The sequence below is a fragment of the Oncorhynchus mykiss genome, chromosome 5 (genome assembly GCF_057628025.1).
Source record: "Oncorhynchus mykiss isolate SJ-2025 chromosome 5, ASM5762802v1, whole genome shotgun sequence".
NCBI lineage: Eukaryota > Metazoa > Chordata > Actinopteri > Salmoniformes > Salmonidae > Oncorhynchus > Oncorhynchus mykiss.
In genome coordinates this window covers 14033755-14060809 of record NC_143026.1, presented here as the reverse complement: position 1 = coordinate 14060809, position 27055 = coordinate 14033755, and the positions used below count along the sequence as shown (strand labels likewise).

Below are 27055 nucleotides of genomic sequence, written 5' to 3'. Positions count from 1 at the left end.
GATTCTCTGGGTTGAAGATTCACACAGTCATTGAAGAGGAGTGGGACAACATTCCACAGGCCACAATCAACAGCCTGATCAATTACAGTGCCTTGCGAAAGTATTCGGCCCCCTTGAACTTTGCGACCTTTTGCCACATTTCAGGCTTCAAACATAAAGATATAAAACTGTAAGGCGCAACATCCCCTTAGGAGGCTGAATACATTTGGCTTGTCACTTAAAACCCTCACAAACTTTTACAGATGAACAATTGAAAGCATCTGAGACTATCACAGTGCAGGTGCATTTATACGGAGACTTGATTACACACAGGTGGATTGTATTTATCATCATTAGTCATTTAGGTCAACATTGGATCATTCAGAGATCCTCACTGAACTTCTGGAGAGAGTTTGCTGCACTGAAAGTAAAGGGGCTGAATAATTTTGCACGCCCAATTTTTCAGTTTTTGATTTGTTAAAAAAGTTTGAAATATCCAATAAATGTCGTTCCACTTCATGATTGTGTCCCACTTGTTGTTGATTCTTCACAAAAAAATACAGTTTTATATCTTTATGTTTGAAGCCTGAAATGTGGCAAAAGGTCGCAAAGTTCAAGGGGGCCGAATACTTTCGCAAGGCACTGTATATGCGAAGGAGATGAGTCGCACTGCCTGAGGCAAATGGTGGTCACACCAGATACGGACTGTTTTTCTTATCCACGACCCTACCTTTTTTTAAAGGTATCTGTGACCAATAGATGCATATCTGTATTCTCAGTCATGTGAAATCCGTAGATTAGGTCCTAATGAGTATATTTAAAATGACTGATTTACTTATATGAACTGTATCTCAGTAAAATCTAAGAAATTGTTGCATGTTGCGTTGATATTTTTGTTCAGTGTAAATATTCTGAAATAACTGCCCATTTCAGAGTTCGTAAAGTGAGACTTGAGATAGGCATGGTGTAACGGACTCCACACCCCGCATATAAACAGTGTAGTTATTCCCTCCGCAAGGCAATCAAACAAGCAAAATGTCGGTATAGGGACAAAGTCGCTATTCAACTGCTCAAACACGAGCCGTATGTGGCAGGGTCTACAGACAATCACGGACTACAAAAAGAAAACCAGCCACGTCACGGACACCGACGCCTTGCTTCCAGACAAACTAAATACCTTCTTTTTCCGTTCTGAGGATAATACAGTGCCACCGACGTGGCCCGCTACCAAGGGCTGTGGGCCCCCCCTCTCCTTCTCCGGGGCCGAGGTGAGTAAGACATTTAAACGTGTTAACCCTCGCAAGGCTGCTGGCCCAGACAGCATCCCTAGCCGTGTCCTCAGAGCATGCGCAGACCAGCTGACTGGTCTGTGTTTACGGACATATTCAATCAATCCCTATCCCAGTCTGCTGTCCCCACATGCTTCAAGATGACCACTATTGTTCCTGTTCCCAAGAAGGCAAAGATAACTGAACTTAATGACTATTGCCCCGTAGCACTCACTTCTGTCATCATGAAGTGCTTTGAGAAACTAGTCAAGGATCATATCACCTCCACTTTACCTGCCACCTTAGACCAACTTCAATTTGCTTACCGCCCCAACAGGCCCATAGATGACGCAATCGCCATCACTCTGCACACTGCCCTATCCCATCTGGACAAGAGGAGGAACAATGTAAGAATGCTGTTCATTGACTACAGCTCAGCCTTCAACACCATAGCACCATCCAAGCTCATCAATAAGCTTGAGGGCCTGGGTCTCAACCCCGCCCTGTGCAACTGGATCCTGGACTTTCTGACGGGCCGCCCCCAGGTGGTGAAGGTAGGAAACAACATCTCCACTTCGCTGATCCTCAACACTGGGGCCCCACAAGGGTGCGTGCTCATCCCCCTCCTGTACTCCCTGTTCACCCATGACTGCATGGCTACACACTCCTTCAACTCAATCATCAAGTTTGCAGATGACACAATAGTAGTGGGCTTGATTACCAACAACGACGAGACAGCCTACAGGGAGGAGGTGAGGGCACTCGGTGTGTGGTGTCAGGAAAACAACCTCTCACTCAACGTCAACAAAACAAAGGAGATGATCGTGGACTTCAGGAAACAGCAGAGGGAGCACCCCCTATCCACATCAACGGGACAGCAGTGGAGAAAGTGGAAAGTTTTAAGTTCCTTGGCGTACACATCACGGACAACTGAGATGGTCCACCCACACAGACAGTGTGGTGAAGAAGGCGCAACATCCCCTTAGGAGGCTGAATAAATTTGGCTTGTCACTTAAAACCCTCACAAACGTTTACAGATGAACAATTGAAAGCATCCTGTCGGGCTGTATCACCGCCTGGTACGGCAAATGCACCGCCCGCAACCGCAAGACTCTCCAGAGGGTGGTGCGGTCTGCACAACACATCCCCAGGGGCAAACTACCTGCCCTCCAGGACACCTACACCACCCGATGTCACAGAAAAGCCAAAAAGATAATCAAGGACAACAACCACCCGAGCCACTGCCTGTTCACCCCGCTACCATCCAGAAGGTGAGGTCATAACAGGTGCATCAAAGCTGGGACTGAGAGACTGAAAAACAGCTTCTATCTCAAGGCCATCAGACTGTTCAACAGCCATCACTAACACAGAGAGGCTGCTGCTTACAAACAAACTCAAATCATTGGCCACTTTAATAAATGGATCACTAGTCACTTTAAATAATGCCACTTTAATAATGTTTACATATCTTACATTACTCATCTCATGTATATACTGTATTTTATACCATCTATTGCACCTTGCCTATGCTGCTCAGTCATCACTCATCCATATACATGCATTCTTATTACATCTCTTTACATTTGTGTGTATTAGGTAGTTGTTGTGGAATTGTTAGATTACTTGTTAGATATTACTGCACCGTCAGAACTAGAAGCACAAGCACTTCGCTACACTCGCATTAACATCTGGTAAACCATGTGTATGTGACCAATAAAATTGGATTTTATTTGATGATCATGAGTAGTTCTGCTTTGTGATGCACCCCTTTGCTGGCCTCAAATCAAGCTATTTCTCCAGAAACCTGGAGAATAGTTAGAATTTTTCGCAAGTGATCTGGCCCTTTTGGGATAGGCACATTGCATAATTGACCGGAAGGGATGTTTTATAGGTAGAGATTTCGCGACAGAAAGATCACTGTTTGTTGGCTTGTAAAAATAGTCTCATACTAGACAGTCTATACAAAATCCAATTTACTTGACATCTTCACAGTTCATTATCTGCTATAAGCAAGTTCACACTATCGAGCTAGTTACAGATTTTCACACTTGCACCTCAATAGTTAGCTAGCTATAGTTTTGTCTGTCACTGGCAATAACGTTGCATTATACCTAGAGCTACAGCTACTCCTGGCCTCCAAATTGTATCTGCAGAATGGGAGAAAGCTCTATGAGTTAGCTAGCATTGTGTCCTTGGTTAACCAAGGCGTATGCTGGCAACAGGATGACAATGTCAGATACATTCATGATTTTACACCATGATATTGTTTAGCTAAGACAATACATGGCATTAGCCTTGACTGTCTGTGTGTTCAGATAGGAAAGGCATTGACTCTGTCAAGGAAATTGCATATGAGCTCTGTCATGTAGACAAAAGATGCCAGGAGCTGATATTTGGTTATTGCTCTACCTCTGAATAGCTTTTGTATAACTCCAAGGACACCATTCCTAATTAACAGGATGTTAAGAATCATACAGTGCCTTGAGAAAGTACTGACACCCCTTGACTTTTTCCACATTTTATTGTGTTACAGCCTGAATTTAAAAATGATTACGTTTAGATTTTGTCTTACTGGCCTACACACAATTACCCATCATTTCAAAGTGGAATTATGTTTTCAACATTTTGTACAAATGAATACAAAATGAAAGGCTGAAATGTTTAGAGTCAATAAATATTCAGCCCCTTTGTTATGGCAAGCCTAAATAAGTACAAGAGTAAAAATTGCTTAATAAGTCACATAATAAATTGGATGGACTCACTGTGTGCAACAGTAGCGTTTAACGTTATTTTTGAATGACTACCTCACCTCTGTACCCCACACATACAATTTTCTGTAAGGTCCCTCAGTCGAGCAATGAATTTCAAACACAAAGATCAGGGAGTTTTCCAATGCCTCGCAAAGAAGGGCACCTATTGGTAGATGGGTAAAAACAAAACAAGCAGACATTGAATATCCCTTTGAGCATGGTGAAATGATGAATTACACTTTGGATGGTGTATCAATACACCCGACGCTGGACCAATTGTGCGCAGGCCTATGTGACTCCTGATCACGGCCGATTGTGATACAGCCCGTGATCAAACCAGGGTCTGTAGTGACACCTCTAGCACTGAGATGCAGTGCCTTAGACCCCTGCCCCCACTCAGGAGCTCTAATACTAACATGTATTGACTCAGGGGTGTGAATACTATGTAAATTATTTATTTCTGGCTTTCATTTTCAATATATTTGCAAACATTTCTAAAAACATGTTTTCCCTCTGTTATTATAGGGGATTGTGTGTAGATGGGTGAGAAAAAAAACATATTTAATATATTTTGAAATCAGGCTGTAACAACAAAATGTGGAATAAGGGGTTTGAACACTTTCTGAAGGCACTGTATGCCCTCATTTCCCAGAGTGCCATGTGAAGGCCTGGAGCATTTGGTGCAAGGCTTACATTGGTCTTAGAAATGTGAATTACATCCGACGGATTCCCTGATAAATTGAAGGGATGTCGTATGTAAACTCAGCAAAAAAAGAAATGTCCTCTCACTGTCAACCGTGTTTATTTTCAGCAAACTTAACGTGCAAATATTTGTATGAACATAACAAGATTCAACAACTGAGGCATAAACTGAACATAAACTGAACATAAACTGAACAGACATGTGACTAACAGAAATGGAACAATGTGTCCCTGAACAAAGGGGGGAGTCAAAATCAAAAGTAACAGTCAGTATCTGGTGTGGCCACCAGCTAAATTAAGTAGTACTGTAGTGCATCTTCTCCTCATGGACTGCATCAGATTTGCCAGTTCTTGCTGTGAGAAGTTACTCCACTCTTCCACCAAGGCACCTGCAAGTTCCTGGACATTTCTGGGGGGAATGGCCTCAGCTCTCACCCTCAAATCCAACAGGTCCCAGACGTGCTCAATGGGATTGAGATCCGGGCTTTTCACTGGCCATGGCAGAACACTGACATTCCTGTCTTGCAGGAAATGCACAGAACGAGCAGTATGGCTGGTGGCATTGTCATGCTGGATTGTGTCAGGATGTCAGGATGAGCCTGCAGGAAGGGTACCACATGAGGGAGGAGGATGTCTTCCCTGTAATGCACAGCGTTGAGATTGCCTGCTCAAGCTCAGTCTGATGATGCTGTGACACACCGCCCCAGACCATGACAAAACTGTGACTCGTCAGTGAAGACCACTCTTTTTGCCAGTCCTGTCTGGCCTAGCGACAGTGGGTTTGTGCCCATAGGCGACGTTGTTGCCGGTGATGTCTGGTGAGGACCTGCCTTACAACAGGCCTACAAGCCCTCAGTCCAGCCTCTCTCAGCCTATTGCGGACAGTCTGAGCACTGATGGAGGGATTGTGCGTTACTGGTGTAACTCGGCAGTTGTTTATGCCATCCTGTACCTGTCCCGCAGATGTGATGTTCAGATGTACCGATCCTGTGCAGGTGTTGTTACACGTGGTCTGTCACCTCGAGGATGATCAGCTGTCTTAAGCATCTCACAGTGCGGACATTGCAATTTATTGCCCTGACCACATCTGCAGTCCTCATGCCTCCTAGCAACATGCCTAAGGCACATTCATGCAGATGAGCAGGGACCCTGGACATCTTTATTTTGGTATTTTTCAGAGTCAGTAGAAAGGCCTCTTTAGTGTCCTAAGTTTTCATAACTGTGACCTTAATTGCCTACCGTCTGTAAGCTGTTAGTGTCTTAACGACCGTTCCACAGTTGCATGTTCAATAATTGTTTATGGTTCATTGAACAAGCATGGGAAACAGTGTTTAAACCCTTTACAATGAAGATCTGTGAAGTTATTTGGATTTTTACGAATTATCTTTGAAAGACAGAGTCCTGAAGAAGGGACGTTTCTTTTTTTGCTGAGATTATGTACTGTAGGGATTGTGTTACAAATGCAGGAAAAAATCTGCAGATAGGATTTGTTAAGAATGCACTTTGGAAGGTCAGCTTTCTATGGTATTGGGTCTCGCCTCCTCAAAATGCATTGTCTCCTCCCGGGGATCTTTTCTTAAATGTGTTTTGAAAAGGAGGAGAGAGGAATCGAGGAAAGGCAATTGAGGAAGAGCAAGGTGTTCCATCTGTGTGCTGTGTAGCTGATAGTGAGCCTGCAGGCCTCACACTCTGCTGGTGGCATCACCTCTCTCACCTGGTCCCTGCGGTGAGGGGCAGGTCTATTGGACATCTGTCTTTCTCGCTCTGGCATCAGGTAAAAATATCTTCGCTGTTCCATTGCTTCCCTGTTTTTTTCTTTCTTCACACAACATGAGGTGACGAAACAATGCAATTACACCAATTTGCATGTGTTAATTTGATTCATTAGTGAATTGAGGAAAGAGAAAAAAAAGTGAACTTCACTTCTCTCGAGGAAGGAACATTGCAAAACTGTGCACCTGAAAACTTTTCTTGTTCCAGCTCAGCTCAAAAAGAAAACTGTTCTTGTTCCAGCTCAGCTCAAAAAGAAAACTGTTCTTGTTCCAGCTCAGCTCAAAAAGAAAACTGTTCTTGTTCCAGTTCAGCTCAAAAAGAAAAGCTGTGCACCTGAAAACTGTTCTTGTTCCAGCTCATCTCAAAAAGAAAACTGTTCTTGTTCCAGCTCAGCTCAAAAAGAAAACTGTTCTTGTTCCAGCTCAGCTCAAAAAGAAAACGGTTCTTGTTCCAGCTCAGCTCAAAAAGAAAACTGTTCTTGTTCCAGCTCAGCTCAAAAAGAAAACTGTTCTTGTTCCAGCTCAGCTCAAAAAGAAAAGCTGTGCGGCATAGAAGCTATTTGAGAGACCCGTTAATTGGTTTTTGAATATGTTGAGCTAATTAGTTATATGCAGATTAGGCTTGATTGGTTTGAATGCAAAGTGTAACTTGCACCACAGAGGGGGATTGGTAGATTCCCTCCCCCCTTTTACTTATCAAGATATAGAGATAATTGCAATTAGGGTCATTTGCATACGTTAATGAATTTGTCTGATGCTTCTCAAAATCACAGACGTGGGATAAATAATTGATACCATATCAGCACTTCAGCACATGGGCTGGGGATGTCAAGCTGCCACCCTGCAGAAGGGTGTGGAGCTACAAATAAAACCTTGCCTTCACTGACTGACTGACAATTGCTACTCATTATCTCTGGCAGATATATTGAGTCAAAGAATTGCAAATCAGCAAAAAGTGTTTATTTATGGAATCCCCTGTGAATAAGATACCGATAATACAATTGCTTCAGTTTCTTGATCATTTTCAGTGTCTTTAAACCTAAACTGAACAGTTAAGAGAAATGTTCTGATAAGTTGTCCATGTATTTTGATCAAGCTACTGGATCAAATGGTCATTAGACTAGGTATACAAATGAAACATTGGGTGCCACATTGGTTAGAACAGGTATAGAGACGGATTGTGTGGCTGTTATCAGTATGCAATACTCCTACGTTTTAAAAATGAACTGATTTTAAAACATCCACACTGATCTAAAATGACTGGATAGGTACCTCCAATGCGATAACAGGTTCTACAATATGTCAGATAGGTGCTTCTGTAGGTGTTCTTATATATATTGGGTATATTGCTTTCTCTTACGTAGTTCTTTCAGATCAGGTTTATTCTGGTTATTATGATTGAACTCCACTTGTGTCTATGGAAGTATGGGAGTCTAATTAGAAACAAACTGAGGAATGCCCAAAATACCTTGACAAAAACGTTTTTTTTTTTAAAGATTTGAAACTCATGCTCAGGTTTGGATTATGTTTGAAGAACCCGAGGAATGTGTTCATCCTTTAAAACCATTCTACATCATTACCAAAGAAATGCTTTGAAATCCGGCCATTAAAACACTCATTGTTATTTTGAGTGTGAACCTAATTGGCTAAGCCTAAAAGAGGAACTGCTGAGGCACCGACACACACCACAATGCTTATGGTAGAGTTTTCTCTGGGAACATTCATTTGAAAAGTCACAGCTGGCTACTTCAGTGTTTTTTTTCTGTCTTCTTTGTAGGCCTATTGCATGTTTGGTTTTCATTTCTCTCTGTAGAAAAGTCACGGAATAAGAAATAAAAGAAGATCATAAAAGCTGACTGTGATTTCTAGGCCAAAGGTACCTACCTATAAGATGGAAGTTTAATTAGCTAATTAAATAAACAAGATCTGGGGGGGGTTTCATGCCAAGAAACAATTCCGACATGCCCTTCAGTACTATATGTAGAGGCCCTATACCCTACTATATGTAGAGGCCCTATACCCTACTATATGTAGAGGCCCTATACCCTACTATATGTAGAGGCCCTATACCCTAACTTCCAAGTAAAGAACTCAACAAAGAAGTGAAAATGTCAAATTCATACGCAGTGAAAAAAAGAAAAGTTATATGGAGTTATAGGTAAGAGAAAAAGGGTTGGCTTATTTCTTTCAGTTTGTTGTTGCATTGTGAGCACTGTAAAGTCAACAGCTGGACTGCTCTACTCAGCACCCACAGGAAAGGGGTCCCTCCCTTTTAATTAGGCCAGCTCACCAGATTAGGCCTCATTAGACTCCGGCACAGGACTTCAGCTAAAGCCTGGGCCTCCAGCGTATCCCACTTTAATTGCTTCTGTAATGGCCCCAGCTCAAGCCTTTGAAATTCCATTCCTGAGGGTAATCGGCCATGTTTGTCTGAGTCCGGGAGCTTTACCTTTCGGTGTGAAAGCGCTATTTGTCACACCTCGCTACACACGCGCACACAAACGGCAGGTAAATATTATCCAAACACTCATTACAGACACGACACAGGTGACTGGCAATATTATGATTATTATAGTTATTTAGAAAGTACTTTTTTTCTCCATATAGATGTTTTAGGCCACACAAAGACGCAATTCAACCATAGACCACAATACAATAATAGCACTAGAAAAGGTATGTACAGTTATTACATCTCTCCATCCCAATGCCGCTCTCCTCTTCCCTCAACCTGGGTCGTGTTCATTAGGTACCAAACGGAAAAAAACAGCCTGAAACAGCGAGGGACTACATGGCCTCTCCAATAACAAACACTTATTTCTGCTTTCTATCTACAGTGAGCCCTACTCAACACGACCCTGGTTATATGTGGACCAGTTCAACTTTGACCTTGTCCTCTTCCACCACCACATAACAACAATACATTAAGACGTATAGAGCACTGCTGCAAAGTCATGTTGGAATAACAATTCTCACCGGCCAAATTTTTTAAACAACAATTACAAATGCATATTTGTATGTTCCCATAAACAGGAGTACATTTACTAACCCCAGGAACCATCTTCACCTGAAAACATAACTAAATATCGAAGACAATCGAGAAACACAAGGCAACCACTCGCAGTACAAAATTATCATGGGACTAAAAGGTATGTTTTGATGAATATTCTACAGGCATTCTTCATTTAGTACACAGAGAGTATATTTTTGAAAGTAGACGAGACATCCAGGCAGGTGTATTTGATCATTCCTCGTTCGGCCTAACTCGACAGTTCGAGTGAGCCAATGAGAGTTCAGGAATGAGAGTTCAGGAACGTCAAGGGGGCAAAAGCTACGGTCGCATAGCACTACAACCAAAGTATTTCCTGTTTCCCTCAATCCGACACATGAAAGGGCCTAGAGTCTGAGCTCAGAGAGTGTGTGTCTGTGTATTCATGTGGCGATCTTGTTTTGAACACACTCTTAGTGTTTCGGGAGTCATTAAACTGTAGCTTGGTTGAAACAGCTCCGGACGAGAACCAGTTTATATTTATTGGTCTGTGGCATCTCCCTCTCCCTGTAGTTTTGTGCTGGCTAGGGAAAGGTGCTACATCAAGGATGGTCCATCACTGGAAATGCCATAGTCCTCTCAGGGCATTACAAGTCAGTCTTATGCAAGTCAGTCACCAATGGACTTACCGAAAACAGACACTGGTTTGACAGTATAAATCATCCTCTTCCATCATCAACAGTCTTTCCCTCCTCCACATCTTTCCCTTGAAGCAGGAGACTTCAATTATGTCAAGGTTGAGAACATTATTCTCTATGACCAGAATAAACATTATTTTGGGGGAAATGCCGTGTTACTGGGAAAGCTAATGGGACACTGGCAGCAGTATCTGGAGTACGGATATCGGAATATCTGAAGGATGGGATGGATGGTGCAGGACAAACTTATGGGTGGAAAAGGAAGAAGAGCAGGAGGAGGAGGAGGCGGGGGAGGAGAAGGCACACGTTGCTTTGTCACCCATTCTTCTTCAGCAGACCTGAGATCAGGAGAAAGAGGTGATTATTGGCACACATTGATTATGCATAAATACAAGACTACAAGAACAAAGACAGCAAGAAGACCACAGTCCAACACCACTTTGAACAGCATTTCTAAAAAAAAGCACTCTTGGAGATGTCAGAATCCACATTCATTAATTAAATCACATGGATTGGACTATCAACCAAGGGCTGTGCGGTTCTATCAGAACTCATCCCTTCACCTTCTGGTCGGGCATCATGCCGTTCCCCTGCAGCGAGGTCAGGTGACTGCTGAGCAGGGCGCCCCCTGGCCGGTCGTGCTCACAGAAGATGGTGCCATTGACATAGTGGAAGCGGTCGCCCGGCACCAGCCGGTTTCTACAGGTGGCACAGGTGAAACACTGCAGAGAGCGAGGGACATGAGGAACTTTAAGAAAGAGCAACAGAAGCATGGGTTTCTCGCTGAGTCATATTGCTGTGTTATAAAGGGCCTCTGTGGCTTCTGTTGGCATCCCACTGGGCTAAGACGTCAATTCAACGACTAGTTTTGATTTACATTTGGTTGAGTTGTCAACTAATGTGAATTAAACCCAAAACAATCCCCATCATTGGATTTTGGTTAAAAGGTGAAAAAAATCTGAAATGCCCTTACGTTGATGACTTTTTGCAAATCCAATCAGTTTCCCACGTTGACTCAACATCATCACATACATTTTTTTGTTGTTGTTATGAAGTGGAAACAACGTTGATTCAACCAGTTTTTGCCCAGTGGAATGAGTCTTTTACTTTTAGGCTGAAGTTCTTCTTACCTTGAGGTGGTACACATTGCCCTGTGCCCGCATCACCATCTCACTGGCAGGGATGGACTGGCCACAAGCGCTGCATGCCCCGCTGTGCCCGAACAGCCTGTGGATGAACAACCCGTGTCAGACCACTGCAACCACTCACACCACAAACACTTCAACACATTACCCCTCAGACCAAGTCACACCTCATTTTCACAATGAAAGCAATGCTGTTGTTCAGCACCACACTTCTTATATCTGATTCTGAATCAGCTCACCCTTTGCCAATCCTAAATAGAAATATCTCGAGCAATAAAAGGAAATACGTCCCAGACCAGTGGTTGAAGTCATGAATAAAGTCAAGCATAGGTCTAGATTCTAATACAGGGCTGTCAAACTCGTTCCATGGAAGGCCTAGTGTCTGCAGGTTTTTCCTGTTTTTCCTTTTCAAGACTTAGACAACCAGGTGAGGGTAGTTCCTTACTAACTAGCAACCTTATTTCATCAATCAAGTACAAGGGAGGAGTGAAAACCCGCTGACACTCAGCCCTCGATGGAATGAGTTTGACACGTGTTCCAGCAGGACTGAAAGGGAGGGATGCAGCATTGAATAGTGTTGGTGGTGATGCTGAGACATGTGACTCAGGTCTTATGAGTGCTCAGCCGGCGGCCACAGATTCCATGTGGGGTTTGAGCTGCAGATGAAGTCCGTGACAGGCTACTGGGAGAGCCAGGAAGTATGTTACAGCTGATACTGGTGAAGAACCCTGATGAAGGGCTTTTTCTCCACAAGTCACAGATGACCTTCTGTAGATGCTGGTGATGTCATTGTTTGGTGTAAAGTGTAAGACAAAGACTACGGTCCACTACATTCCTTTAGGTGAAGCAGACATTGCGTTGCCGATGTCGAACAGTTAGCCTCATTGTTAGAGCATGACCAGGTAAGTCCATTTTGTGAAACTTCCACACCACATTTGGTAGACTACCCAGAGCACATTAGCCCATCCCTCAGAGAGCCTAGTGTGTAGACAGTTCAACTGTTCAGTCTCAATAGAAAGCCTCTCAACCGCTCTCACCTTTATTACACCCCCTCCTTGTGACACCTACCAGACTGGTTTGGCTGCTATACCCCCCCCCCCTCCGGTTCCCTATCAGTGTCCCAGCTCTGACTGCACACTGTAATGAATTTTTGATCTTAATCCAAACAGTAATTTAATAAGCGAGCGCCCGAGAGGAACCCTGTTCTCCCTAATTAAGGCTCCCTCTCTCTCTCTCCCTCCCCTCTCTCTCTCCCCCCTCTCTGCCTGTATCGGACTCAGCGGCACAGCGCCACTCGGCAATGAGAGCCTTGCCCTTTTCCACTAACTGTATTATACATTTGATAAGCTTCGTACTGAGTCCCGTTCTGCATTAGAAATATCTGCGAGGATGGACCTTGAGCGTACATGGACACAAGGTGCTGCACTATGTTAGACCATCGTTTACATGGACACAAGGTGCTGCACTATGTTAGACCATCGTTTACATGGACACAAGGTGCTGCACTATGTTAGACCATCGTTTACATGGACACAAGGTGCTGCACTATGTTAGACCATCGTTTACATGGACACAAGGTGCTGCACTATGTTAGACCATCGTTTACATGGACACAAGGTGCTGCACTATGTTAGACCATCGTTTACATGGACACAAGGTGCTGCACTATGTTAGACCATCGTTTACATGGACACAAGGTGCTGCACTATGTTAGACCATCGTTTACATGGACACAAGGTGCTGCACTATGTTAGACCATCGTTAGGCAGCAGTGCATAAGTACCATATACCCCTTAAAAAATATGAATGGTGTCATTCCATATTGATGACTAATTAACAGCGCACTTTTTGGGGCAAAAACACCTTTATATTTTTTCTTGTGCAATTCCCATTTATTCATGCTGGTTGCAAGCATTGTAATGAGGAGTTATTAGAGTCAAGGTGATTTTATGCAATACATAGCTAGTAGACCTACATTCAATTTGCAACCATACATCTTTCAGTAGATCACATTGTAGGGAAGTAGAAGTGTGCTATTTATTCTGGTGGGAGTGGCTTTAAATCCTCTGTATTCTTAGTGAGCTGATGTACAGTGCCCAGTGTCTCTGCTCTACCCAGCAGGCCTCCCTTCGTGCGGGCGTTCTTGGGCTGTGTGGGTTTCCAGACTGCGCCGGATCTGCCCCAGTGTTTGCCCTGGAGAGCACCAGTGCCTGAGAAGTGCCAACGCAGGCACACACACACAATCCCAGTCTGTGTTGGACCAGCCAGCCTCTCGCTCACTCTCTCTCTCACACACACATAGTCCAGACTGGGCAAGACATTATTAAGGCAAACAGTGTAGGAGCAATGCTGTGGTGATGGAATTGGCTAATGTGCAGTCTTTTCCCGGTTTCCCCTCATCTTACGCAACTCCTTAGGTTTTGTCATTAAAATGTGCAAAAAGTAGTGAAAGACAGAGTTGGTCATGTCTTGAGAGGATAGAGTAGCTGTCAGAATCTCCTTGTTCCCCCAGACCCACACCCAACCCTGCTGTGAGCATATACCTCTTTCATAACAGCCTCCGGTTTCTGATATCCTGCCACACCCTACCTGACCGCATTCACACCTAAACACCTGGTGCCTTTATGCGTGCATAGAACAAACAGAGAGAAAAGGACTTGACAAATTCCTCCACTTTTCCAACTGCTTTCAGAGCTGTCTGTGCTTGTCTGACCTAGCATTAACAGACTCATCAGGCGGGATCAGTTGTGGAAAGTGGATTTCCGTTGCACTCCGTCACTATTAACTCCTTATTGAAGGAGAAGCTCACTAAAATTGACTTTAGGTTGTAGGCTAACCATCTCTCAGCTGTTTTAGTTATCTTCAATGATTTTTCACCTGGGCTGTGTTGAATATTTAAAACACTTTAATTTAACTTTGTCAACATAGCCCAGGTCCAAAATAGTTGCTGTTACCTAAAACATTTGAGAGACCGTTAGCTTACAACCTATGGTAATTTCAGACTATATAACATAGGCAAATCATTTCCCCATGTACTTCCCCTTTCCCCACCCCTATGTCACCGTAGTATGGTAGCTTCCAATCAAATATTTTTCCTCCATCTGCATGACCAATATGGAGGCAGACACTACACCTGCCTACAAGACGGTGAGGTGGAGCCATTATCGTGCTGCATCCACCCCCACCCAGAGTCCTTTCTGATTTGAATGCTGCCTTCCCTGAAGCTCACCTGATGTAGTCGTTCTTGCAGAGGATCATGCCCCCTTTGCTGTAGCAGGTGGTGCCAATCTCGCCCAGCTGGGCGTGGCAGCAGGAGCACTTGAGGCAGCGCGTGTGCCAGTAGCGCTCCATGGAGAAGAGCAGGAAGCGGTCGGCGATGCGCCCACCACAGCCCGCGCATGACCTGCCTGCCGAGCCACCGCCGCCCCCTGTCACCGCCACGGCTGATGCCTCCACCCGGCTGTTCACCATGGTTGGCCTGGAGAGAAGAAGGGGGGGGTGAGAGATATAATGTCACCCTGAGTAAGGATGATAACAACAAGGGTGGGCGAATGGAAAAGTGTCTATTCAGCAGTACGAGAATGTTTGAGCTTAACATGGAGAGATGGAATGATATTTCTGTTTTAAAGACATTAACAGTCTAGGAAATAACACCACTGACACCTTTATTAACAGGCTTTATTTCAACTTAGGGTATTTGGTAGATGTTTACCACAGCTTCTACATTCTATTCCGGAAACCCACGGAACATTCAGGAAATCAAGCTTCCTCTCGGTCATCCCCGTTATCATGGTTATCCTAAATACATCTGTGCCATACCGTACTTTACAGCCATCTGGAACGTACCATACTGTACACCCACTTGGAACGTACCATACTGTACACCCACCTGGAACGTACCATACTGTACCCCCACCTGGAACGTACCATACTGTACACCCACTTGGAATGTACCATTCTGTACCCCCACTTGGAACGTACCATACTGTACACCCACCTGGAACGTACCATACTGTACACCCACCTGGAACGTACCATACTGTACACCCACCTGGAACGTACCATACTGTACACCCACCTGGAACGTACCATACTGTACACCCACCTGGAACGTACCATACTGTACACCCACCTGGAACGTACCATACTGTACACCCACTTGGAACGTACCATACTGTACACCCACTTGGAACGTACCATACTGTACACCCACCTGGAACGTACCATACTGTACACCCACTTGGAAAATACCATACTGTACACCCACCTGGAACGTACCATACTGTACACCCACCTGGAACGTACCATACTGTACACCCACTTGGAACGTACCATACTGTACACCCACCCGGAACGTACCATACTGTACACCCACTTGGAACGTACCATACTGTACACCCACCCGGAACGTACCATACTGTACACCCACTTGGAACGTACCATACTGTAAACTCACTTGGAACGTACCATACTGTACACCCACTTGGAACGTACCATACTGTAAACTCACTTGGAACGTACCATACTGTACACACCAGGGGTAGGTAACTGGATTCAGCTGTAGGCCGATTTTTGTCAGAGCAGATTGTCGGGGGACCGAAACATAATTATAATAATTTGTACACTGTAAATGAACCACAACCAAGCCCCAAAAGAGATTGTATTTGAAAATAACATAATTTAATACCTTAATTAAATTGCGACACGATCACATACATCTTGCTGGTGATTTTAGTATTTTTTGGACAAAAACTAAAATCCCCCCAAAAAACAAATATTATGACTTTGAGGAGGGTCAAAGAAAATAAAAAATACTTGTGGGCCAGTTTTGGCCGTGGTCCGAACTGTACTGTACATCGACCTGGAATGTCCCAACTGTACTGTACATCGACCTGGATTGTCCCAACTGTACTGTACATCCACCTGGATTGTCCCAACTGTACTGTACATCGACCTGGATTGTCCGAACTGTACTGTACATCTACCTGGAATGTCCCAACTGTACTGTACATCTACCTGGAATGTCCCAACTGTACTGTACATCTACCTGGAATGTCCCAACTGTACTGTACATCTACCTGGAATGTCCCAACTGTACTGTACATCGACCTGGATTGTCCCAACTGTACTGTACATCGACCTGGATTGTCCGAACTGTACTGTACATCGACCTGGATTGTCCCAACTGTACTGTACATCCACCTGGAATGTCCCAACTGTACTGTACATCCACCTGGAATGTCCCAACTGTACTGTACATCTACCTGGAATGTCCCAACTGTACTGTACATCTACCTGGAATGTCCCAACTGTACTGTACATCTACCTGGAATGTCCCAACTGTACTGTACATCTACCTGGAATGTCCCAACTGTACTGTACATCTACCTGGAATGTCCCAACTGTACTGTACATCTACCTGGAATGTCCCAACTGTACTGTACTGTACTACCTGGAATGTCCCAACTGTACTGTACATCCACCTGGAATGTCCCAACTGTACTGTACATCTACCTGGAATGTCCCAACTGTACTGTACATCTACCTGGAATGTCCCAACTGTACTGTACATCTACCTGGAATGTCCCAACTCTACTGTACATCTACCTGGAATGTCCCAACTGTACTGTACATCCACCTGGAATGTCCCAACTGTACATCTACCTGGAATGTCCCAACTGTACTGTACATCTACCTGGAATGTCCCAACTGTACATCTACCTGGAATGTCCCAACTGTACTGTACATCTACCTGGAATGTCCCAACTGTACATCTACCTGGAATGTCCCAACTGTACATCTACCTGGAATGTCCCAACTGTACTGTACATCTACCTGGAATGTCCCAACTGTACATCTACCTGGAATGTCCCAACTGTACATCTACCTGGAATGTCCCAACTGTACTGTACATCTACCTGGAATGTCCCAACTGTACATCTACCTGGAATGTCCCAACTGTACTGTACATCCACCTGGAATGTCCCAACTCTACTGTACATCTACCTGGAATGTCCCAACTGTACTGTACATCCACCTGGAATGTCCCAACTGTACTGTACATCCACCTGGAATGTCCCAACTCGACTGTACATCTACCTGGAATGTCCCAACTGTACTGTACATCTACCTGGAATGTCCCAACTGTACTGTACATCCACCTGGAATGTCCCAACTGTACTGTACATCCACCTGGAATGTCCCAACTGTACTGTACATCTACCTGGAATGTCCCAACTGTACTGTACATCTACCTGGAATGTCCCAACTGTACTGTACATCCACCTGGAATGTCCCAACTGTACATCTACCTGGAATGTCCCAACTGTACTGTACATCTACCTGGATTGTCCCAACTGTACTGTACATCCACCTGGAATGTCCCAACTGTACTGTACATCTACCTGGAATGTCCCAACTGTACTGTACATCCACCTGGAATGTCCCAACTGTACATCTACCTGGAATGTCCCAACTGTACTGTACATCTACCTGGAATGTCCCAACTCTACTGTACATCTACCTGGAATGTCCCAACTGTACTGTACATCTACCTGGAATGTCCCAACTGTACTGTACATCCACCTGGAATGTCCCAACTGTACATCTACCTGGAATGTCCCAACTGTACTGTACATCTACCTGGAATGTCCCAACTCTACTGTACATCTACCTGGAATGTCCCAACTGTACTGTACATCCACCTGGAATGTCCCAACTGTACTGTACATCTACCTGGATTGTCCCAACTGTACTGTACATCTACCTGGATTGTCCCAACTGTACTGTACATCTACCTTGAATGTCCCAACTGTACTGTACATCCACCTGGAATGTCCCAACTGTACTGTACATCCACCTGGAATGTCCCAACTCTACTGTACATCTACCTGGAATGTCCCAACTGTACTGTATATCTACCTGGAATGTCCCAACTGTACTGTACATCCACCTGGAATGTCCCAACTGTACTGTACATCTACCTGGAACGTGGGTGACGAGGAGAGAGAAGCCCCACAGACAGGAAAGAGCGAGGCCTCGGATTCCCAAATGTGAGTTTTGGCACGGTAACCAATCGGTTGGCTCTGGGATTCGTTGGCAAAGAGAGCTTAGGCCTATTCATTTAAGGGATATGGCGGGGGGGGTACAGTTTCCTGAAAAATATGCGCCTCAGAGGCGACTGGCACCCTGGAAAGCAGCCGTCCCACGACAACCTCCACACAAACCTCTTCTTACTAACCAAAGCCGCACTGTCTTTGAGCCGGCTGCAAATATAACCTCTCATTGCAACTTGATAATGTGTCCCAGAAGAGAGGTCTTTGATGTTGCAGAGTCCTGCTCATTGAATAATGTTGTTGGGTCTTCTGTGTTGTTGGGTTGCACTGGGTGAGTAGACTAGTTGACAGAGGTTTTTTGAGTGATTACAAAAACTTTCGTTAGGGTTACGGAGTTGACATTCTGGTATACCAGTATATAAACCTTCTTGTGGTGTAACGGAGATGACATATGGAGTCCCATATCCTTTGAGACACCAGACAACCAATGGTAATCTACATGATGTCTCCACATTCCAAGTGTGCCGTTATCAGTTCATTTCTACTGTATATCCGAACTTCCCACTTTTACGTTTCAAAACTGAACTGATTTCATGCACAGCTGGGGATAATATTGCTTTCAAATCACACTAACAAGAACCATACCAGCGCGCAACTCAGCAATGAGTCAGCCATTGCTTTTCACCAGCTTCATGATTCATAATTATGGCCAACAACACTAAATAATTGCAGCGACGGATTTCATTTTCCAAATTAACAACAGCGTCCTAATTTGTCCTCCAGTGCTTCTAATTTAAATGAGGGCATGTTTTGCTTTACGAGTGCCCTTCCCACAAGACATTTCAGTCCGCCGCTGGTCCACCACAGTTATGCACTCTCTGCTTCGGACACCTGGCTCCAATCAAGGAGAGCTGAGCTCCATAAGAGAGGCCTAGGGCGACGCTGGACTGACCCCAACAAAGTGCCTTCACATGGGGCACCAACCCTGCATCTCAGGACCCATACAGAGGAACACGACAAAGAGCTGAGGGACCAAACCCTGGCGGTAAAGCTTTTTCCACAGTGCTACTCTGCAGTATCTAGTTCAATAGATGCATGTGCTACGTTCACTACAGACTCTTTACATGTAGCTGCTGTAACCAACCCATCTATTGACATTTGGACAGTTGAGATATTTTTTACATAGGTCAGCACTTGACTTATCACAGGCCTATCAGTACGTGCACACACACGGACACACACACACACACACACACAGACACACACACAGACACAGACACAGACACAGACACACACAGACACACAATATCAATCCGATCGTGAATATCAGCACAAGACATTTCTCCGTTTGATTGATGACGTTACGCTAAGCTGTTTCCACAAGCCCCTTTTAAAAAGGCCGCTGTCAATTTCTCTGTGGCTTTGAGAGTCCCTGAACCAGGCAAGGCTGTTGGAAGAAAGGGGGAAAGCTTATACTGTTGCCTTAAATCCAAGGTATTGTATGAGGGGGAAAGAGGGCTTGGCGTATGCATGTGGGGGATTGCCTGCCATCTGGGACTCTATCACGTTATTTCCTCTAGCTGTTCTTCCACCGAGGTCAAGAGGCAACAGACAAGAGATGCCCTGGGGAGTTCAAAGGTCATCCACAGAGCTGCTCTGATTGGGGATGTCAATCGGGGGTCGCGGAGGGCCAAGTTACCACAGGAAGGCAGTGTGACCCCTTCCTGGAAGGGGGCCATCCCGGGGCACATTTCAGCCTTTACCAGTCGGTTTGAAATGCCAGCTGGCAATGTGCTGTCTCAGAGTCAGGGTCAAAGGCAACCCTGACAAACTGGAGACCAGAGGCAGCAACTTGAGAACATTTTTTTTCAAAAATACCTGGGGGCAACAACATTGTTTTCCAATTTACTCCTCGCAATGGGTCCCACAGCTGCATCATAGGATGTGGAATTGAAATCAAATTGAAATGAAAACACTCGATGCCAGATTTGTTCGGGCAATGTGGGGCATCATAGTTGAGGGGATGGACTATCCCACCTAAGGAACAGTAAGGGAAACATTTAACAGTACTGTGCAGGGGGGCAGAACCTTCTGCAACTATCATAATGGCATATAGCTATAAACCATTATGCAATTAGTGCAATGAGGTCATTGTGTATGATGAATACACAGCTTGTCTAGTGAATTTACAGTTTGGAACACAAGACACCTTACATGGCCCATTTCTGCTTGCTGCTTTGCAGTCCGTTTCCTGTGTTCAGAGCCAGACGCCTCGGGCAGTGAATTACCAGCGTGAAATCAATTACTATACCCCGAAATACAAGAGCCTCCACCCTCGTGAAATAAAAAGAGGAATTCTGGTCAAATCTAGGAACAGAGGCGCCAATGTGACCTCCATTTCTCTTCCTCTCTCTCATAGCTCTCATAGACATGCACTTGAGTAGGAGCTATACCCTGTTTTTCTCTTTTAAAAGAAGGACTGGATAGTGTCTATATGGTATGGAAACATTTCCTCTTGACTACAATATGTCAACAAGTTCTAAGCCTCAATGCTTTTTCTGGCCATCTGGCAATTTGCCTGTAGAACCAGTTAGTCTCCCTTGACTCCAAACAGATCATAACATGTACCGTAAAGCCACGGCAGACCAAGTACAACCCAAGTGGAGAAGAGGCTAACCTTAAATGAATGATTATTTCCCTGTTTGTTTGGCTTCCTACTGAAGTCTCAGAAGAACTGCTGCAGTGCAGCCACGTGAAAGTCTCAAATGGGTGCAGAAATACTACTCGCTTTTTTTGCATTCCTCACCGTACCTGCGACAAGTTGTGGCAGCACAGCGAATGCAATCACACAGCCACACACCTGCAGAAGCCTCAGCCGTAAGCGAAGACGAGCCAAAATAACCTCACAAAAAAAACTCACTGATCTCATGAAAATGCAAATCCTACATTTAATCATCTTTCGCAGCACACGGCAAACTCTGAGACAATACCTGAGCCATGCCCTGGGGAATGTCATCAGCATCAGAGGGGGAGCCAGTGAAATTTCAATGCAGAGCAAGCCCCAACAATTACATTACCCTAAAAGGGACTTAGACAAGCTTATCCCCCCGCTGAACACAGTAGACACCCACCTATTTTGGAGGGCGCAAGGACTTAGTGTTCCTTCTTATCAACACCCTGCAGAACTTTGGTGAACGCCATATCTTCATAACGCTGATTTGTAACCAAAGCCTATCGCTAAAAACAAGCTAGGGCATTTCTCCTGGCAAAGGAGCATATTGGCTTTCTAAATACAAAGAGAAAAGGGGGTTAGGAAAGTCTATGCAAGCCAGATAGATGAACGAGCGGCACACAATGAGGACAAAGTTTAGAGGGGGTGACGGAAAGAGTTATTTTTGTTGAGATGAGTTTTGGAGACCGCCCGAGTCTGTCCTTGACTAGGCTACTACTTACGCTCCTTCCATTGATAAACTGGAGTCCTTGTTGAGTGATAAGAGTCTGTGGGCTCTGATTTGTAATAAGCTCGGTCTCCGCTGCTGCGTTTAATGATAAATGAATGATCAGGCAAAACAAAGGTTAGCGAGGAGGAGAGACAGCTGTGTTCCGCTCTAGTAATAGACTGATTGATGAAATAACCATTAAAAACAGAGGCTAATGAGGAGGAACACAATACCTTGGCTGTCTGAGGACAGACTGATGGATTGCATGTGGTTTCGGGTTGACAGAGCAAATAATGGTTCACTCGCCATTAACCAATTGCATTTGGCTCTTCTTCATTGAAATACTCACTTGTTGGTGATAAATACATTGTCAGCTCCCAATCATTTAGTCTTCTTGTATTGTTATGCTTCTTTTGGATAGGAACCTACATAGATAGCATAGGCCTAATAGGCTGCATTTACACAGGCATCCCAATTCAGATTTATTGCCCAATTATAAGCAAAAGAGCGGATCTGATTTGTCTAAAAGACCAATTAGCGGGGAAAAAAGTCCGAATTGGGCTGCCTGTGTAAATGCAGGCTTATAACCTTATTTTTTCAACATATGGTGAATACTAAACTGTGTTTTTATAAGACCTCTAGGTATTTTTAGGCTTGGGCATAGTTTCTTTATCTTGTTGATGTGCATCAACAAGTCCCATATCTCACCAAAGTGGCTCGGATCAAATTTCACATTACACCAGTCACTTTGTAGAGAAGTATTGCTCCCTGTGCCTTTGGTAAACCTACACTAATTAAAACCTGTCAAAGCCCAACGCCCATCCCCCCCCCCCCCCCCCCCCAGTTTAAATTAACAAATAACCCCGCTCACACAAGCAAGGGGAAGTCGTTTGTAATTAAAATAAATAAGCCTGACTGCACCATTAACAGCCACTATAAATAGTACAAATAGTACAGTGAGCAATGGTCAGGCCCGCTTGGCACCAAGGCAGATTAGCAATATATCCTTCTCTTTTAATAATGCGCTCAGGGGCCATAACTACACGCATCGCTGTTTCATTAAAACGGGTCTCTTTTAATTAACACTATGGCCGGCGCACAACTCCCCATTGTACCAGGGCTGCCTTGATGCAGAGAGCAGAGATGCAGTCAAGATACCGACGAAGACCCCCCCCCCCCCAACAACAAAAGCATGGACGAACGGTTAAGAAATGTGTGCTATGATAAGGGGTAAAAGTAAGTCATGTTTCACCACTGGATAGTCAGAGGGAAATGTTGAATCACGGACGAATAGCTTGCGCTCAATAATTGTTCGAACATGACAGACAGAAAAGGGGACCAACATTTTCTGCCAATAATACCCTACCGTTCATTACTGTGTAATTACACATCTATTAGGCTGAAACTTTAAACGATATGGGACTATTGTTAACAAATGTGTGGAAAAATGTGACGCGCTGCGGTGCTCACCTTGCCGTCGTGGTAGTTTAGGTGAAGTAACCGCGAGGAAATGATCACGATGGTGGTGCGCGCTACCACGAGACGTGCGCAACTTCAACCAAGTCGTGGACTGCGGCTTGCAATGGTAAATTGTTGCCGTTCTCAAGATGTAACAACTTCAAACGGTTGTTATATATTCCGATTGGAGAGCTTGCAAACTAGTCCAGAAGTAGTCTAGGCTAAATCTTCCTCTTCTTGTTTCCTTATTTTATACTGCGTTGGTCGACTTCATTGATTTCCTATAGACATCTGAAACAGTAAACTTGGTGATGAAGTAATTCTCTCATATCAGATAGTCACAGCTCGGCTAAAGGAATTTGGTTCTTAGTTCTTGTTCATGGACATACAACGCTACTATTTGTGAGAGGAAAGGCGGCTACTCCAGTTCAAAGCCAAGAGGGAATACACATTTAAATCACTCCTCCTATGACGCGTCGAGGTTCAGCCCCCGCAGCCATTGAACAGCAAGGGGGGTGTGGCATTTGACATAATGATGGATGTCTGTTTAAGGAACTTTTGCCTATTTGTGGCTGTTTTAAATAGGCCATAATCACCACCGCTGAACAATGTTGAAAAAGCAATTCATTAATCCTTAACCCAGCCCCCAACCTCCCTAAGGCAGAAGACGTCCTGTTCCAATTTCTTTTAGGACTGCGCTGACTCAGGCATAACTGGACAGTGACCCTTTCTTAACTAATGAAACGCCTTATACTGTACTAGCCTAGCCTGTATGCCTACAGTTACAATTAATACATTCACATTTTGGCCATTAGCAGACGGTCTTATCCTAAAGCAATGTTTTACTTACGGTATGTTTATTTGCGGTAGCTATAGCAATGAATAGAATAGAATATCACATTTAGTAGCTTATTATATCTATATTATTCATTTACCAGTGCAGAAATCACAAGTATGTTTTAAATATATATATATATATATATATATATATATATATACGTGTGTGTCTATAAATATTATTATTATTTGATTGATCATTTTATGTTTGACACGGATGAACAATCCAATAATAATGAGGACAATTGACTTTGTTTCCCATGCCTACAGAGAACTGCTTCGATTGAAGTGAGAGTGAGGTAGTGAGAAAATGAAATGCACCGGGAGGTATTGTGAGTGCCAGTGGTGCTAAACGCTGGGCAACTCACTCAACATCAGGAACAACATCTGGCCGAGAGAAAGAGACAATTACCTTTGTGTGGTAAACTCTAGTTTCACTCGACAATCAAAACAGCAGCATCATTTAACAATTACAGCATGGAGTGTATGGGTAATCAACGCATTCTCTTTGAATTGCACCCCCCATTATTGGTTAGTGAGATGAATTTTGGCATAACACGTGCGTGCTGCACATGTAGTGCTCTGAACTTTGGCGCAGGACATGTAGTGATGTGTGCATGTAGTGACATGTAGGCATGGTCAGCCTACATGTCACTACAATTTGGTTGTGCATCAGCAGTGTTCCTTAAGTTATGGTTATGTCAGTCAATGACAGTCACTCAATGACATTTTTTAGGTTGTTAAGTTAGTCTAGCCAGCTATCTAAACGTGCAGTAATCATGGCCACATTACCATCCGGGCATAAAGGGCACGTACCCAGGGGGCCCTGACCTCTAGGGGGCCCTGACCTCTAGGGGGCCCTGACCTCTAGTGGGCCCTGCCCTCCAGGGGGCCCTGACCTCTAGGGGGCCCTGACCTCCAGGGGGCCCTGACCCCCATCATTTTGTTAGCCACTCTCACTCAGATATAATTTTAACATGGCATGAGTCATGGAAAAATGTGTAGAATCAGGATATTAGCTTTAAAACTGCTAAAAATCTCTAGCTTTTTGGGCCCCCAAAAGGTTAGAGCCGGCTCTGCTTGTAGGACTTCATTGCTAAGAACAATGTGGGATTCAACTGGAACGAATAGCGGGTCCTGTGTGGACCCCTGTCAGCGCCTTTAATTATGTGGTTATTTATATACCTGCTCCTTCTCCTGGCCTAACTAAAGCCCGTGCCACAGCCATACATCACAACACCTGCAGAGGCACGTAACAACTACAGCAAATGTTTACTTTCTGTGAGAGTCCAGCTTGGGGACCACGCGTCCGAATGGTTATTTGGTTGTGTGTTATTTTTATAGGCTTATTAACCACATTTGCGAATGCGTCCAATTCTCAATATGCCTTTTGTCAATTTAAACATAGCGGTGCGCAATTATACACAGACTTTCAATTGACCAAGGGCTTAAACAGCTATTTTTATTTGATTTATTTCACCTTTATTTAACCAGGTAGGCAAGTTGAGAACAAGTTCTCATTTACAATTGCGACCTGGCCAAGATAAAGCAAAGCAGTTCGACACATACAACAACACAGAGTTACACATGGAGAAAAACAAACATACAGTCAATAATACAGTAGAAAAATAAGTCTATATACAATGTGAGCAAGTGAGGTGAGATAAGGGCAAAGGGCAAAGGCAAAAAACAGAACAAAAAGGCCATGGTGGCGAAGTAAATACAATATAGCAAGTAAAACACTGGAATGGTAGATTTGCAGTGGAAGAATGTGCAAGGTAGAGATATAAATAATGGGGTGCAAAGGAGCAAAATAAATAAATGAATAAATACAGTAGGGGGGGAGGTAGTTGTTTGGGCTAAATTATAGATGGGCTATGTACAGGTGCAGTAATCTGTGAGGTGCTTTGACAGCTGGTGCTTAAAGCTAGTGAGGGAGATAAGTGTTTCCAGTTTCAGAGATTTTTGTAGTTCGTTCCAGTCATTGGCAGCAGAGAAATGGAAGGAGAGGCGGCCAAAGGAAGAATTGGTTTTGGGGGTGACCAGAGATATACCTGCTGGAGCGCGTGCTACAGGTGGGTGCTATGTTGGTTGTCCCTTGATCAAATATACTGTACCTTATGATGATTGTGACACACTGTACACTCACTTGGCTATGGATTAGTTATTATTCTTGTGTTTAAAATGATTTCCCCTCAATTGATCATTTTGTTTTATTGTGCTGATAATAACTCCGTGGACATTTTTATGGTGACTCTGGAGGATGAGCATAGTTATTAACATTTTCATTTCATAGCTTAATCCAAACATTTTTCTTCACACCAATTACCAGTTCATAAACTAACTCAGGTTTAGCTCTGTCGAGAGTCAGTCATTTGTATTGGGCGACACCTTGTGGATATATTGAATTCAAAGAGGTTTTATTGGCATGGGAAACATATTTACGTTGCCAAAGCAAGGCATAGAGATCTCACAAGTACTCCTCCTAATTCAGCAATCCGATGACAAGATATAACATGTCAAATATTATACTAGCTCAATCACACAATCGAACACGTCTACAGTAAACATGTTGTCCCTCATGAATTATGTAGCGCTCCTCCTTGTCAACTAGTGAAGATTTTTCCAACGTATGTTGTGTAGAGTTATGAGAGAGAGAGAGAAAAATGAATTAAGTTTTTGCACTCCTCATAAGCAGTAGTCCTCCATAGGAATGGGGAATTTTGCGGTATTTTAATGTAAGGTTTTGAGGACAATATTGCATCCATTTAAGTAGTTATTTGTTGTAATGGGGACAGGAACATAAGTACTCCCTGAAATATAAAAAAATGTTTGTATGTTTGTGTGTGTATATCGGGGACTTGCTTCCATTCAGCCACAAGAGCATTAGTGAGGCCGGGCACTGATGTTGGGCGATTAGGCCTGGCTCTCGCAGTCTGCGTTCCAATTCATCCCAAAGGCGTCA

At 44.0% G+C, this 27055-nt stretch overlaps 1 protein-coding gene across 1 annotated transcript; it reads right to left on the bottom strand.

Moving 5' to 3' along the window:
- Window positions 1-7409: 7409 nt before the first annotated feature.
- On the bottom strand, window positions 7410-23709 carry lmo4la (LIM domain only 4-like a). Its single transcript, XM_021601755.3, has 5 exons — window positions 23266-23709; window positions 14530-14778; window positions 11286-11382; window positions 10719-10877; window positions 7410-10493 (listed from the first exon to the last, which is right to left on the bottom strand). Exons 2-5 carry the CDS (start codon window positions 14769-14771, stop codon window positions 10485-10487), a joined length of 507 nt encoding a protein of 168 aa, XP_021457430.2. The 5' UTR covers window positions 14772-14778; window positions 23266-23709; the 3' UTR covers window positions 7410-10484.
- Between the last annotated feature and the right edge of the window lie 3346 nt (window positions 23710-27055).